The 13290-nt window shown below is 41.5% G+C and overlaps 1 protein-coding gene and 1 pseudogene across 4 annotated transcripts in view; one reads left to right on the forward strand and one right to left on the reverse strand.

The window, feature by feature from the left end:
• The window catches only part of Ptpra (protein tyrosine phosphatase receptor type A), a 109129-nt gene that overhangs the window by 43508 nt on the left and 52331 nt on the right, over window positions 1–13290 (forward strand). For 2 of the 4 annotated variants that reach the window (XM_021192039.1, XM_029535993.1), the window contains exon 2: window positions 12751–12829. In XM_021192039.1, the coding sequence (XP_021047698.1) occupies window positions 12757–12829 (73 nt within the window). In that variant the 5' untranslated portion in view covers window positions 12751–12756. Of the gene's footprint in view, window positions 1–10889; window positions 11008–12750; window positions 12830–13290 lie in introns of those variants that run through there. The other 2 variants (XM_029535994.1, XM_029535991.1) reach the window with 2 other exon arrangements.
• On the reverse strand, window positions 1322–2348 carry LOC110317554 (annotated as a pseudogene).

The following is a 13290-nucleotide window of genomic DNA, read 5'->3' on the forward strand; positions in this document are numbered from 1 at the left end:
ATGTCCCTCAATAGAGGAATGGATACAGAAACTGTGGTACATTTACACAATGGAGTACTACTCAGCTATTAAAAACAATGAATTTATGAAATTCTTATGAAAGCTTTCTGTAACCTAGACATACACTCAGAACTCTTAAAGAGAAGCTTGTCTGCTGGTGAGATGGTGGCACATCTACAATCTCACTCAGCACTGAGGAGACAGAGGACCCGGGTGCAAGGCTGTCCTAGGCTATAGTGAGCCCTTGCTGAAAACAAACAGGACAGGGGTAAGTCGTAGCTGCTGCTCACACTGGAAATAGTTGTTATTTCAGGGTTTATTGCAGGAGTAGTGATACCAGGGGCAGGATAGAATTTAGAAGGGATCTTTGGTCAGGCACGTGTGGCGTAATTGAGTAGTAAAGTAGTTGCAAAACTTTGACATGTGGAGCCTGAGAGGTGGCCCTTGAGAGGACCCAAGTTTGATTCTCAGTACCAATATTAGACAGCTCACAGCTGCCTGCAACTTCTGCTCTAGAAGATCCAGCACCCTTCTCAGGTCTCCATGGGTATTCCACTCATGTACACAAACCCAGACACAGACCATACAACACATGTACAAAAAACATAAAATATTTAGTTGGGTGGGTGGGTGGTTGGTTAGTTTGAGAGAGGGTCTCTATTATATTAGTTAGTTAGTTAGTTAGTTAGTTAGTTAGTTAGTTAGTTAGTTTGAGAGGGCTTTCTATGTAGCCCTGGCTGTTCTGTTCTAGAATTCACTATATAGACCAGGCTGTCCTCAAACTCAAAATACCCTGAAGAAAAGCAATTTAAGAGTTACAATTTCATGTTACAGACTATCATTGTGGGACAGTCTAGATAGGAATTTCAAATAGCTGGACATATCACCAGCAGTCAAGAGCAGAAAGAAATGAGCACATACATGCTCTCTTCCTGCTTTGTTCTCTACTCATTTCTTTACTTTTTAGTGATCAAGATCCAGTGCATAGGGAATGGTTCTACCCATATGGGAAGGCCCTTTCCCATATCAGTTAACTCAATTAAGGTAGTCCCTAACAGATATGCCCACTGACCAACCTCATATAGATAGTTTCTGACTGATACTTTTTTCTTTTTTTTTTTTTTTACTTGAATATACTTTTATTTAGATCGCAGTACTAACAACATGATAGACTTTCACAAATCATAAAGCACACACTATTTAAAATATTTTGCTATTCACAATTTCAATGTAGCATTATTACTGTTTGGTACTAGGCTCAAAGATGACATTTTGATTCCTCAGCCTTTGACTGTCTGCTGATGTCAACATGACTGTCTAGTCACGCAGAGGAGAGAAATTCAAAAGCCGTCTCCTTTTCCTCAGTCAGCTCCTTTGCCATCAGGTCCATCTTTTCACGGGAGAAGTTATTAATGGGGAGGCCTTCAACAAACTTCCAGGTCTTATTCTTGATCACAACAGGGAATGAGTAGAGCAGGTCATCAGGGACACCATAGGAGTTGCCATCAGAGATAACACCCATCCACACGAACTCTCCCTCTCTGATGTGGTCTGCGATGGCTTTCGCAGCAGACATTGCACTGGACAGCTTCCGAGCCTTGATGACAGCAGCACCACACTGTTGCACAGTCATGATGAACTCTCCCTTCAGCCAGCTGTCGTCTTTCAGGGCTTCATACACACCAACTTCCTTTCCTTGCAATTTCACCTTGGCATGATTGACATCTGGATACTGGGTTGATGAATGATTTCCCCAGATAATGACATTCTTTACATCATCAGCAGTTACACCGAGTTTAAGAGCAATTTGAGATTTCGCTCGGTTGTGGTCCAAGCGAGTCAGGCAACTGAAGTTCTCCTTGGGGATCGATGGCGCTGACTTGGAGGCTGTCAGGCAGTTTGTATTGGCTGGGTTTCCCACAACAATGACCTTAACTGATTTCTTGGCATATTTCTCCAAGGCTGCGCCCTGGGACTTGAAGATTTTCACATCAGCTTTCAGTAGATCCTTCCTCTCCATGCCTTCCCTTCGTGGTATGGAGCCCACTAGGACAGCCACATCCAGGTCTTTGAAGGCAATCTCTTCTTTGTCTGTTGCAATGACATCGTGCAGAAGGGGAAGGGCACAGTCTTGCAGTTCCATCAGGACACCATCCAGAACACCCATCATGGGGGTGATGTCCAACAGTACAAGAATGATGGGCTGATCTTTTCAAAGACAGATCCATTTCCAATACTGTACAACAGTGAATATGCAATTTGATCAGCTGCTCCAGTCACAAGGACTCTGATTGGTTCAGACATTGTTGCAAACTGCAAGGCCGATCTCTGCACCTGCAAAGGCAGTCTTCAGCCTGGTACTTTTTTCTTAGCTTATGCTAGATTATGTTAGGTTGATGTATTAGTCAGGGTTCTCTAGAGTCACAGAACTTGCAGATAGTCTTTATGTAGTAAAGGAATTTATTGATGACTTACAGTCTGCAGTCCAAATCCCAACAATGGTTCAGTAGTAGCTGTGAATGGAAGTCCAAGGATCTAGCAGTTGCTGAGTTCCACACCGCAAGAAGGCGAAAGAGCGAGAGCCAGACTCCCTTCTTCCAATGTCCTTATATGGTCCCCAGCAGAAGGTGTAGCCCAGATTAAAGGTGTGTGCCACCACACCTTTAATCCCAGATGATCTTGGACTCTGAGATCTCCCTGTCTTAATCTTCTGGATTCAATCANCACTGTGTCTCAAGATCTCCATACCAAGATCCAGGTCAGAAACTTCTATCTCCCAGTCTCCAGATTAGGTTCACTGGTGAGCCTTCCAATGCTGGATTGTAGTTCATTCCAAATATAGTCAAGTTGACAACCAGGAATAGCCACTACAGTTGATATTTTAGTTAGCTTTCTATTGTGATAAAACACCATGACCAAAAGCAACTTGAGGGGGGAAAGGGTTTACTTCTTTTACACATCCCATCATTAAAGGAAGTCAAGGCAGGAACCTAGAGACAGGAACTGACTGAGAGGTGATGGAGGAGTGCTGCTTACTGGCTTGCTCCTCATGGCTTGCTCAGCCTACTTTCTTATAACACACAGGACCACCAGCCCAGGGGTGGTATCACCCAGGGAGAACTGGGCCCTCCCACATCAGTCATCAAGAAAATGGACCACAGTCTTACCCACCAGCCAATATCATAGGGGCATTTTCTCCCAAAATGACTCTAGCTTGTATCAAGTTGACATAAAACTAGCTAGTACAGTTGATAATTAGCCATGTATTTATAGATGTTAGATTAAAATATCCTTTTAAAACGTCTTTGGGTATTTTGGATAAATTCAAATTGATTGTGATTAACTTTCTTATGTGTTACATTTAAGTTTTCAAATCATTTACCTTAAAATTATTGATAATATTAATTGTTCCATATACCACATCTAGATGCTTCCACTTTGCATTCATATTAATTTTTGCCTTCTGTTTTCATTGTGTGTATTTGTTGTTTCATTCTAACAGTATGCTGGTATTTTGCACTTCCCAGATGATTAGTGATTCTCACATTTTTTTTTCGTGTGCTTGTCTTCCAGATACCTTCATTTGTTGTCATTTTACAGTGTTGGGTCTAACCCCAGGATCTTTTAAATGGGGGTGATGGGGTTCAAGACTGGGTTTCTTTGTGTATCCCTGGCTGTCCTGGAACTGACTCTGTAGACCAGACTGGCCTCAAACTCAGAGATCTGCCTCCCGAGTTCTGGGATTAAAGATGTGCACCACAAAGCCTGGCTTAACCTAGGATTTTTTTTTAATTTAATTTAATTTTTTTTATTTATTTATTCACTTTACATCCCATTCACTGCCCCTCCCTCCCACCCCCTCCCACAATCCTTCCCTCATCTTCCCTCCCCTCTCCTCTGAGCAGGTGGGGGTCCCCTTGAGGATCCCCGCCACCCTGGCACTTCAAGACTCTACACAGCTAGGCGCTTCCTCTCCCACTGAGGAGACCAGACAGAGTAACCCACCTAGTGGAACACCCCACACACTGGCAAACAGCTTGGGGTAGCCCCTGCTCCAGTTATTTGGGAACCACATGAAGACCAAGCTGCAGATCTGCTACGTATGAGCAGGAGGCCTAGGTCCAGCCTGTGTATGTTCTTTGGTTGGTGGTTCAGACCCTGAGAGCCCCCAAAGATCTAGGTTAGTCGATTCTCTTGGTCTTCCTGTGGCGTTCCTATCCCCTTCGGGGCCTGCAATCCTTCCTCCTATTCTTCCATAAGAGTCCCCAAGCTCCATCCACTGTTTGGCTGTGTCTGTATCTGTCTGAGTCATCTGCTAGGTGGAGCCTCTCAGAGGACTACATGCTCTTGTCTGCAAGCATTATAGTATCATTAGTAGTGTTAGGGATTGGTGTTTGCCAATGGAAGGGGTCTCAAGTTGGACTGGATATTGACTGGCCATTCCCCTGGTTTCTGCTCCATCCCCTATGCTTGCAATTCTTGTAGACAGGATAAATTTTGGGTTTGAAGTTTTGTGGGTAGTTTGGTTAACCCAGGATCTTAACGAATGCTAGGACAAGTGCTCTGCTACTATGCCCTTCCATGCTTTTTTATTAAAGTATCTGTGTCTAGCTAATAAAGCCACCTTTTATTAGCTAGAAATTTTAAGATTTCTACTTGTTTATGACTTGTCTTAATTTTTCTGTTTCCTCTGTTTTGTTTTGTTTTGTTTTGTTTTAATGTTGTTTTATACCAGGTGTGATGGTTCAAGCTGAAGCTCTGTAAATTCAGGCTAGCCTGGTTTACATTGTCAGTTCCAGGTCTGCCAGGGCTTTATAGAGAAATCCTATGTCTTAGGGTTTTACTGCTGTGAACAGACACCATGACCAAGGCAACTCTTATAATTTAATTGGGGCTGGCTTACAGGTTCAGAGGTTCAGTTTGTTATCATCAAGACAGGGGCATGGCAGCATCCAGGCAGGCATGGTGCAGGAGGAACTGAGAGTTCTACATCTTGATCTGAACGCTGCTAGCAGAATACTTGCTTCTAGGCAGCTAGGATGAGGATTTTAAAGTCCCCGCCCACAGGGACACATCTACTCCAACAAGGCCACACCTTCTAATAGTGCCACTCCCTGGGCCGAACTTACACAAACCATTACATCCTGTCTCAAAAAAAAAAAAAAAAAAAGGAAAAACAAAAAAAAAAAAAAAAAAAAGAAAAACAAAAAAAAAAACAAATAAACAGATAAATAAAATATTGCTTTGCATATAAGTNAAAAAAAAAAAAAAAAAAAGGAAAAACACAACAAAAAACAAATAAACAGATAAATAAAATATTGCTTTGCATATAAGTCACATTGTTGTGCAGCTGTCACATCCATATGTAAAACTCTTCCATCTTCAGCTGAACACTCCTTCCTTCTTCCCACTGTCTATAGCAACCAACACTGCATGTTTGTTCTGATTCTGGATTTTACTACTCTCAGAATTTCAGAGTATTTGACCTTTCATGCCTGACTTTCTTTTTATTTAGTTGTGTGTGTACTGGGAAGGAAGGAGAGTGTGGCAGGACGACACAGGTCAGTGTTGGATACAATCTTCCTTAATCAGTTTTCCCCATTTTTTTTTTTTTTTTTTTTTTGAGCCAGTGATCCACACTGAGCCTGGAGCTCCCTGATTTAGTTAGAGGGCCTGGAAATAGACCTGGGTTCAATCCCCAGGACTGAAAAATCACAAATATGTAAATAGAAATTCAGGCACATACCCTGAGTTTTACTAAGTGAAAAAGGCCAGATACAAGAGGTCAAATATTATAGGACCCCAAAGAATGGTAAAACTCAAACTCAGAAAGTACAATGGTGGTTGCCAAAGCCTGAAGGAAAAGAGGGTGCAGTGTTGGTGTTAGAGACCTCCCTCCAGAGCTGCCCACCCTCTCAGGCAATGTCAGCTCTCTGCTCTGCATCCACCTACTTCTTCTTTCGATGTCTTTTGCCTGATTTGTGCATTACTGCATTTGTCACCTGATCAGCTGCCTTTGTCCCTCCCTTGGCTTTTTGCCTGACTTTCATGGCAGCTGCTCTGTCATTGCCTGTGTGCTGCTCTGCCCCTTCTCCCATCGCCCTGGGCAGATACAGCATGTTCTATAGTACTGCACATTCTGTACATTCACAAGTAAACTCATCCATCACCTCCCCTCTGTGTGCCCCAGAACCTGGCCATCCTCTGCCTACAACATTGTGATACACTTAAATCCAACACATGGGCCTTGCATACCCCAACATCTTAGTAACTCCACACTCGTCTACTCTCTGGAGTCTGTCTTAGGAGCTAGTCCTCCCCTCCTCTTGTTCCTCTTGCTTTACTGGCTGAATTCCTTCTGACAGCTTTGGTCAGTAACTCCCCTCACCTCAGTCAGCCAGTTGAGCCACTATCCTGTTAACTGTTCCAAACTCCAGATTATTCTGTCAGTTTCCTTACACTCTAACCATTGGTATTTCATAGTTGCATTCACCAGTAAATCAGAGTTTTTTATTATGAGGAAATTTTAAAAATCTTTTTACCATGGGCAACAGCCCTTTGGTGATATAATGGCTTCCCCATCTTGTCTCATGCGCATTATATCCCCTTGCTTCATCCTCTCAGACACTTGTCTGCTGTTTCCAGGTTTGTATTGGGGTCCTGCTTGATGCCTGTGTTGGAACTGTGTCCTCTGAGCATGACATGGCCATTGCCATTTTGAAATCTGAGCAGCTATTGTTCCTTCTGAAACATTGACCTGAAATACCCGTCACCACTCCCCACTGTCCCTGCTGCACATAATCCTGCCACAACTCCACAGTCTCGGGATGTAAGAGTATATAGGAGAGGGGAGTTCAGTGAGATTGAGATCTCCTGATTCATCACCAGTGCCAGGGTAGGGCTTATTCTCTGGTGCAACTGTCTAGTAGTCCCCATTGCTCTGCAAATAACTCCTAATCCATGAGTAATCCTTGCTGTGGTCTGTCAGGTACCCTCTGTAATCAGCACACATTCCTGTGCCTCTCCTCAGCTTGTTGTCATTGATAGTACAAGACAAGCTATTTTAAGCTTTGAAGACCTCTTTGTTTTAATGACAGCCTGGCCGTTCTCTTAGCTAACTTGTATTCTTCCAAGTTTTGCTTTATATCATCTTCACTGAAAATTGCTTCTGTAGTTTGTACTTTTCCCACTTCATTTTATTGCCTTTTGGCTACTTTTTTATGACTGGTAATAATTCAGGATAGTTTGTGCCTCACTGCAGGTAAATGAAGCCTCTGCTAACAGTATCTATATCTAATCTCCGTATCCTCCAATATTTAGTGAATTAAAAGGAAAAAAATGGGCTGTAGAGTTGGAAAAGCCAACGTTTAAATACCAGTAAACATTTATTACTGTGTAGCCTTGAACAAATTCCTTAATCTCTAAAAAGATAGTATCTAACTCATAGTATTATGAGAATTAAATAGGATAAAGTACATAAATGCCTATTACAAAGTCACAAAGCAAGCAATCAAGGAGTATAGCTATGTATTGTTTCCAATAATAAACATTGCTGAGCAAGTGAGTAGTTGCCTGAAGTGGCTGGTCCCTCCTTCTAGTCAGGTCATCTGAGCAGCTCCAGGAGATGGCCCAGAGCAGTGTGAAATGACTCCCAGCTACCATTTGTCCCACACTTGGAAGACATATTCAACAAGACTGGGATCTGAAAGCATATCTTTCCCACTCCATCTCCATCAGAGAGGTGAGTTTACTTAAAATCAAGACCAGAACTTAGTGCAGAATGTTTGAACATCAGCCCTTGATTAATCTGATCATATTTTCAAGGCCCACCACTCCATCAATGAAACAATCTGTAAAACAGAAATAGAATCATTAATTAGTTGGAGAGATTTATCTGTGTCTTCATTAGGTACATGAGGAAGAGCCAGGTAATCATAATCTGAATTCTACCTACTGAAAACCTATCTTTCCAATTTCTTTATCTGCAAAATGAGAGTAAAAAGAGTGGTAAGACAAGAGGCCAAGCGTGGTACTGCACACCTTTGATTCTCAATGCTCAGGAGGCAGAAGTAGGAGGATCTCGGAGTTTGAGACCAGCCTAGACTCCATATGGAGCTCCAGGACAGCCAGGGCTGCAGAGAGAAACCCTGTCTCAAGAAAGAAATAAAAGATTTAACAGAAATAAAATGTTCCCAGTGGGAGTATATGCCTATCTTTTGACAATATTTTATTGGGAACATGCTAAATATAAACACTTAACTCTGGATATAATTGTTTTCTTTTGGTGGTAGTAACAGTCTAACCAAGAACCTCATGATTTGTTTTTGTTTTTTTTTTTTTTTTTTAGGTTTTTCGAGACAGGGTTTCTCTGTGTAGCCCTGGCTGTCCTGGAACTCACTTTGTAGACCAGGCTGGCCTCGAACTCAGAAATCCACCTGCCTCTGCCTCCCGAGTGCTGGGATTAAAGGCGTGCGCTACCACCTCCCAGCTTCCTTCATTATTCTCATCCCTAGTTCATCAATGGTCATAATGTGAGTTCTTCTTACTCCTTATGAATTGTACCTGGGGTTGTTGCACCTGTCTGAAATATTTTATGTGTCAGTGATTTGCCTGCATTTATATGTGGATTATGAATGATATGCCTGCATTTATACAGGTATGTCATGTGTGTCTGCTGCCCTCGGAGGCCAGAGGGCATTGGATCCCCTGAAACTGGAGTTATAGACTATTGTGAGCTACCATGTTGGTGGCGGGAACTAAACTGAGACCATCTGCAAGAGCAGCAAGCGCCCTTAACTTGTAGCCCATCTCTCTAGCACCTGAGAAAGGTTTTTTTAAATCACCTTCTTAGAGACCTCACAACGCAATTTAGTCTATTAGCCCTTTGGCTCTGATGTTCTCAGTTGTCCGCAGCCGTCTAAATAATAGGCATGTTCTCTTGTGCCTCAGTTTGCTTTCTCCCTCTCTTTTCCCTCACGTGAGAGGTCATGGCTGTCAACCTTTGTATCCACTGGCAAAGATTACATATGAGAGCAAGAAATATTGCTCTTTGGCCAGAAGCCAGCAAAGTCTGGCTTTCTCTAGCAAGTATTCACTGTGCCTGTGGTGGTTCGTTCCTTCCTTTTGAATGCAGGAGATATTTTTTTCAAATAAATTAGCCCTGAAATGTGTATAGTATATATAATTGATTGTCCATGGATTAAACATTCAGATTTCTAGGCTAGAGTTGTAACTCAGTAATAGAGTGCTTGTAGCTTGCCCAAAGTCCTGGCTACTATTCCCTGCTTGCTTGTGGGGCTGTCCAATTTAACATTTACAGTTTCTGTAATGAGGGATAGACTACCAACAGCAAAGTATACTTAGAGTGAGTTATGGAAGGTCGACTCTGCACTCTCAGCAGAGCAGAATCGGTGGGATTAGGTGAGAAGAAGTATAAGAAGTGTTTAGAGTATCCTGGCCTTTTTAGATGGGAGGGGAGATGTGAGAAATCTAACAGCCAGTGCACATTGCCCACTTTTTGTATCCCTAATAGAGAACAGAGAGCCTGCGCATACATCCATGGAAAATAGCTCAGGTCTGCTATGCTGAATTAGAACTTTATGAACATGTAGAAAATGTTCAGTATCAGGGTTTTCTCAATTACCAACGTGATGAGCTCTAGACTAGGAAATGGACCTATGTCATGTCTGTCAGGAATGATCTTGGTTAGGTTAACTGGAGAGGGAAGCCCTGCCTGCTGTGGGTGGCACCATCCCCTAGGCTAGGATCCTGGAGTGTTTAAGAAAAAGGAAAGTGACCTGAGGAACAAGGATTCATCACTCTTTGCTTCCCGGCTATGGGTACAGTGTGATCGGCTGCTGGGATTCCTGCTGCTGGGCCTTCCCCATTCTGATGGGCTATAATCTCAGCCTGTTGGCCAGGATAAACCTTGCCTTAAGTTACTTTCCTCAGGGGTAGTGGTGATGGTGGTTTAGTCATAACAGGAAAAGAAACCAAGACAACAGCTATGATTTTTTTTTCTTCAAATTTTTTTTAGTCTTTTATCATATTGCTTTCATGCACGTTAGTGGCATCTGAGTGTTCTTTATAGTTTAAATGTTGAACTTTGATAATTGATCAGCCTAATGTATATGTAATAGTAAGTTAAAAATGTTTTTTAATAAGTAAGGAGCAAGGAAAAGAGCCCAGTGTATGCCTTTGTGTGTGATACATTAAAGAAATAAGCAGATTCACGACTCATAAAGTTTTCCTGCTTTGTTGTTATGTACTCACTTTATGATTGATAAGTTTTTGTGATTGTTTTTATTTTTAAATAAATAATTGAGGAGCTGGGGAGATGGCTCAATAGATAAAGCTTTGCAAATGTGAGGTCCAGAGTTCTGATTCCCAGAACCCACCTGGGAAATGAGACTAACCATGGTGAAGGGTCATTGTTTTGCTTTATACTCTTGTTTTGTTTGCATTTGTTCTTACAACTGCACTTTACTTTTGTAAAGTAGTTTATAATACAAGTAAGAGATTGTCCAGAATCTTCCTGTTTCCAAGTTGTTGTTTTGTTTTTTTTTGTTTGTTTGTTTTGGGAGTATTGGTTGGTTGGTTGATTGGTTGGCCTGGTTAGTTTTTGTTTTGTTTTGTTTTGTTTTGTTTTGTTTTGTTTTTCAAGACAGGGTTTTCTTTGTGTGGCCTTAGCTGTCCTAGATCTTGTTCTATAGACCAGGCTGGCCTTAGACTTGGAGATCCNCCTGCCTCTGCCTCCAGAGCTCTGGAATTAAAGTTGTGTGCACCACATCCAGTTTTGTTTTCAAGTTTTATTTTATGTGTGAGTGTGTGCCCTGGCACTGGTATAGTGGGCAGAGGACAGGTCTTAAAGGCTGTTTCTCATTCTGCAGTGTCAGTCCCAAGGATGGATTTCAGTTTGTCAGTATTGCCAGCAGGCTCCTTCACCTGCTGAGCCATCCGCCTCCACCCAACCTCCCAGTCTCACGGTTTTCTTACTTAACAGAAACAGTAAGTAGCCCTACACGATCCTATTCACTGTGGCTTGAAAAGAAATAGTATTAGATGCTGTGTCCTGGGTTTCTAAGATCTGGTTCTGTGGTCATTTCTTGATGAATCATCTATTATTAAAAAATTTTAGATATATAGAAAAATTGAAAGAAGTTCTTTGTTGCTTTTCTGAGACAGGATCTCACAGTGTACCCAGCTTAGCCTCAGACTCACAACAGTCCTCCTGGCTTAGCTTCCTGAGCACTGAGGTTATAGGTATGAGCCACCACCCCCAACTGAGAGAATTGTGGATGTGGAGATGTAGGGGGGGGGGTCATGTATGTGGAGGACAGGCTTGGCTATTCCTCATGGTGTTCTAATGTTCTGAGTTAGACTAGACTGGACTACTTAGAAACCCGCCCGTCTCCGCATCTCCAGCACTGGTACTATAAGTGTGTCCCACCACACTCAGCTTTTTCTCATGAGTGCAGAGATTGCATTCATGCTCTCATGCTTGCTAGGCAAGCATCTTGTTGACTTAAGACATTCAAGATTACATTTTCCTATAGTTTAATCTGGAGAGAGTGAGACAAGGTTTCTCTGTGTACCCCTGGCTGCCTTGGAACTTTCTCTGTAGACCAGACTGTCCTTAAACTCAGAGATCTGCCTGCCTCTGTTATGGAGTGCTGGGATTGAAGGTGCGACATCACTGCCTTGCTAAGAAGTTCCTGTCCATTGTTTACAATCAGCTTTTTATACTTGATTTTTCTTGTCAGCTTCCATTTTTACTTTCATGATTGCTTGCATTGTCCTTAAGCTTAGAAAGTTTTTTTTCTTAACTGTAATGTACAAATATTAGCTTATTCTCTTTTAAAGTGTATTTTAAACATCTAATTCTGTAAGCCAACCTATTTTCTGTTGATTTACCTTGAGAAACTGAGCACACGTATACACTAGTCTTCCAACTTGCTGCCTGATCCTCATGCAAATGACTGTGTGCATTCCCAGCTTTGAAATATGATCAGGTAGGAATTGAACTGGAGTCTGTCAGTGATCAATATATCTTCACTATCCAGTTCTTTAAGAGTTACAGATGTCTGATATAATGTAATATTGACTTCATTATCACACCGTACAAAGAACACAAAGGCCTTTCTGCTTGGGGAAGGCCACTACTGAATCCATCCCCTGCTAGGCAGTGAAATTGTATCAGCAAATGTCTTGGGGTCCTATAAATTACTAGCATATACCTCACCTCAGCATTTGCATGTGCCTCTTGGGGAGACAGGACCTCTCTGTCTCAGATAGTAGCTGCGATTTACGTTTAGACTATACAACATGGGAAGGCATGGCTTGTAAATAAATTGGTCCTCAGTTCTTCCTCTAGAACCTAAGATCAGTTTTGTACACAGGTCCTGAGAAGATGAACTTAGGAAATTTAAGGACTGCCTATTTTTCATACTTAAAGATGCAGTCTGGAACCAGAGTTTTTAAAACAGTTTTTAAAATGCAACAAAGTTTGAGAGTTATAATTTAAAAGATATGATATTTAAATTTAATTTTATTTCTATGAAGACAATAGCTGAACTTCTGTGAACTGCCTGTGAAGCTGAATAGCTGAACTGCCTGTGAAGCTGTCAGAAGACCCTATGTACATATTGTACTAACTAAGAAAGATGCTACCCAAAATAACCTTTTGTATTTTGAGTCATTTGGACCTGATTATAATAATGTAAGACTTCATCTCATGTGTCTATTTTCTAGGTCAGCATGGATTCCTGGTTCATTCTTGTCCTGTTTGGCAGTGGTCTAATACATGTTAGTGCCAACAATGCTACTACAGGTAAAAGTTGTCATCTGAGAGGGAAATCAGTATTTAAGTAATACTAAATTATCATTTAAATGTAACTGTGAAGCTTCTGAAAGTCTTTAAATTATATTAATAGTCAGCTTTGTTCTGTATGCTAAAATAACTGGAGAGACTGTTTTTTCCTCAGAAAATGTTAATATTTACATCCCTACAGAGTGGTTCTGAAGAAATAAGTGAAAAGCCATTTTTCTTCATGCAGTAGTCCTTGGAGGATGCGGGAAGGGTCCAGCATTAAGAGGGTGTGGGATATAGGTGTCTGTCTAGTCTTTGCATGGTGTTCAGAGGTATGAGATATTTATTAATCCTTGCTGTTTTGTGTCTTAACTTTTGAGCCTCACATTCTTCATAAGTTTTTTTTTTTTTTTTTTTTTTTAATTATTTATTTACACTTTCTATGGGAACTACAAGATTAATTAAAACATCAACAACAGAAT

This window comes from Mus pahari, chromosome 3 (assembly GCF_900095145.1).
Source record: "Mus pahari chromosome 3, PAHARI_EIJ_v1.1, whole genome shotgun sequence".
Classification (NCBI taxonomy): domain Eukaryota; kingdom Metazoa; phylum Chordata; class Mammalia; order Rodentia; family Muridae; genus Mus; species Mus pahari.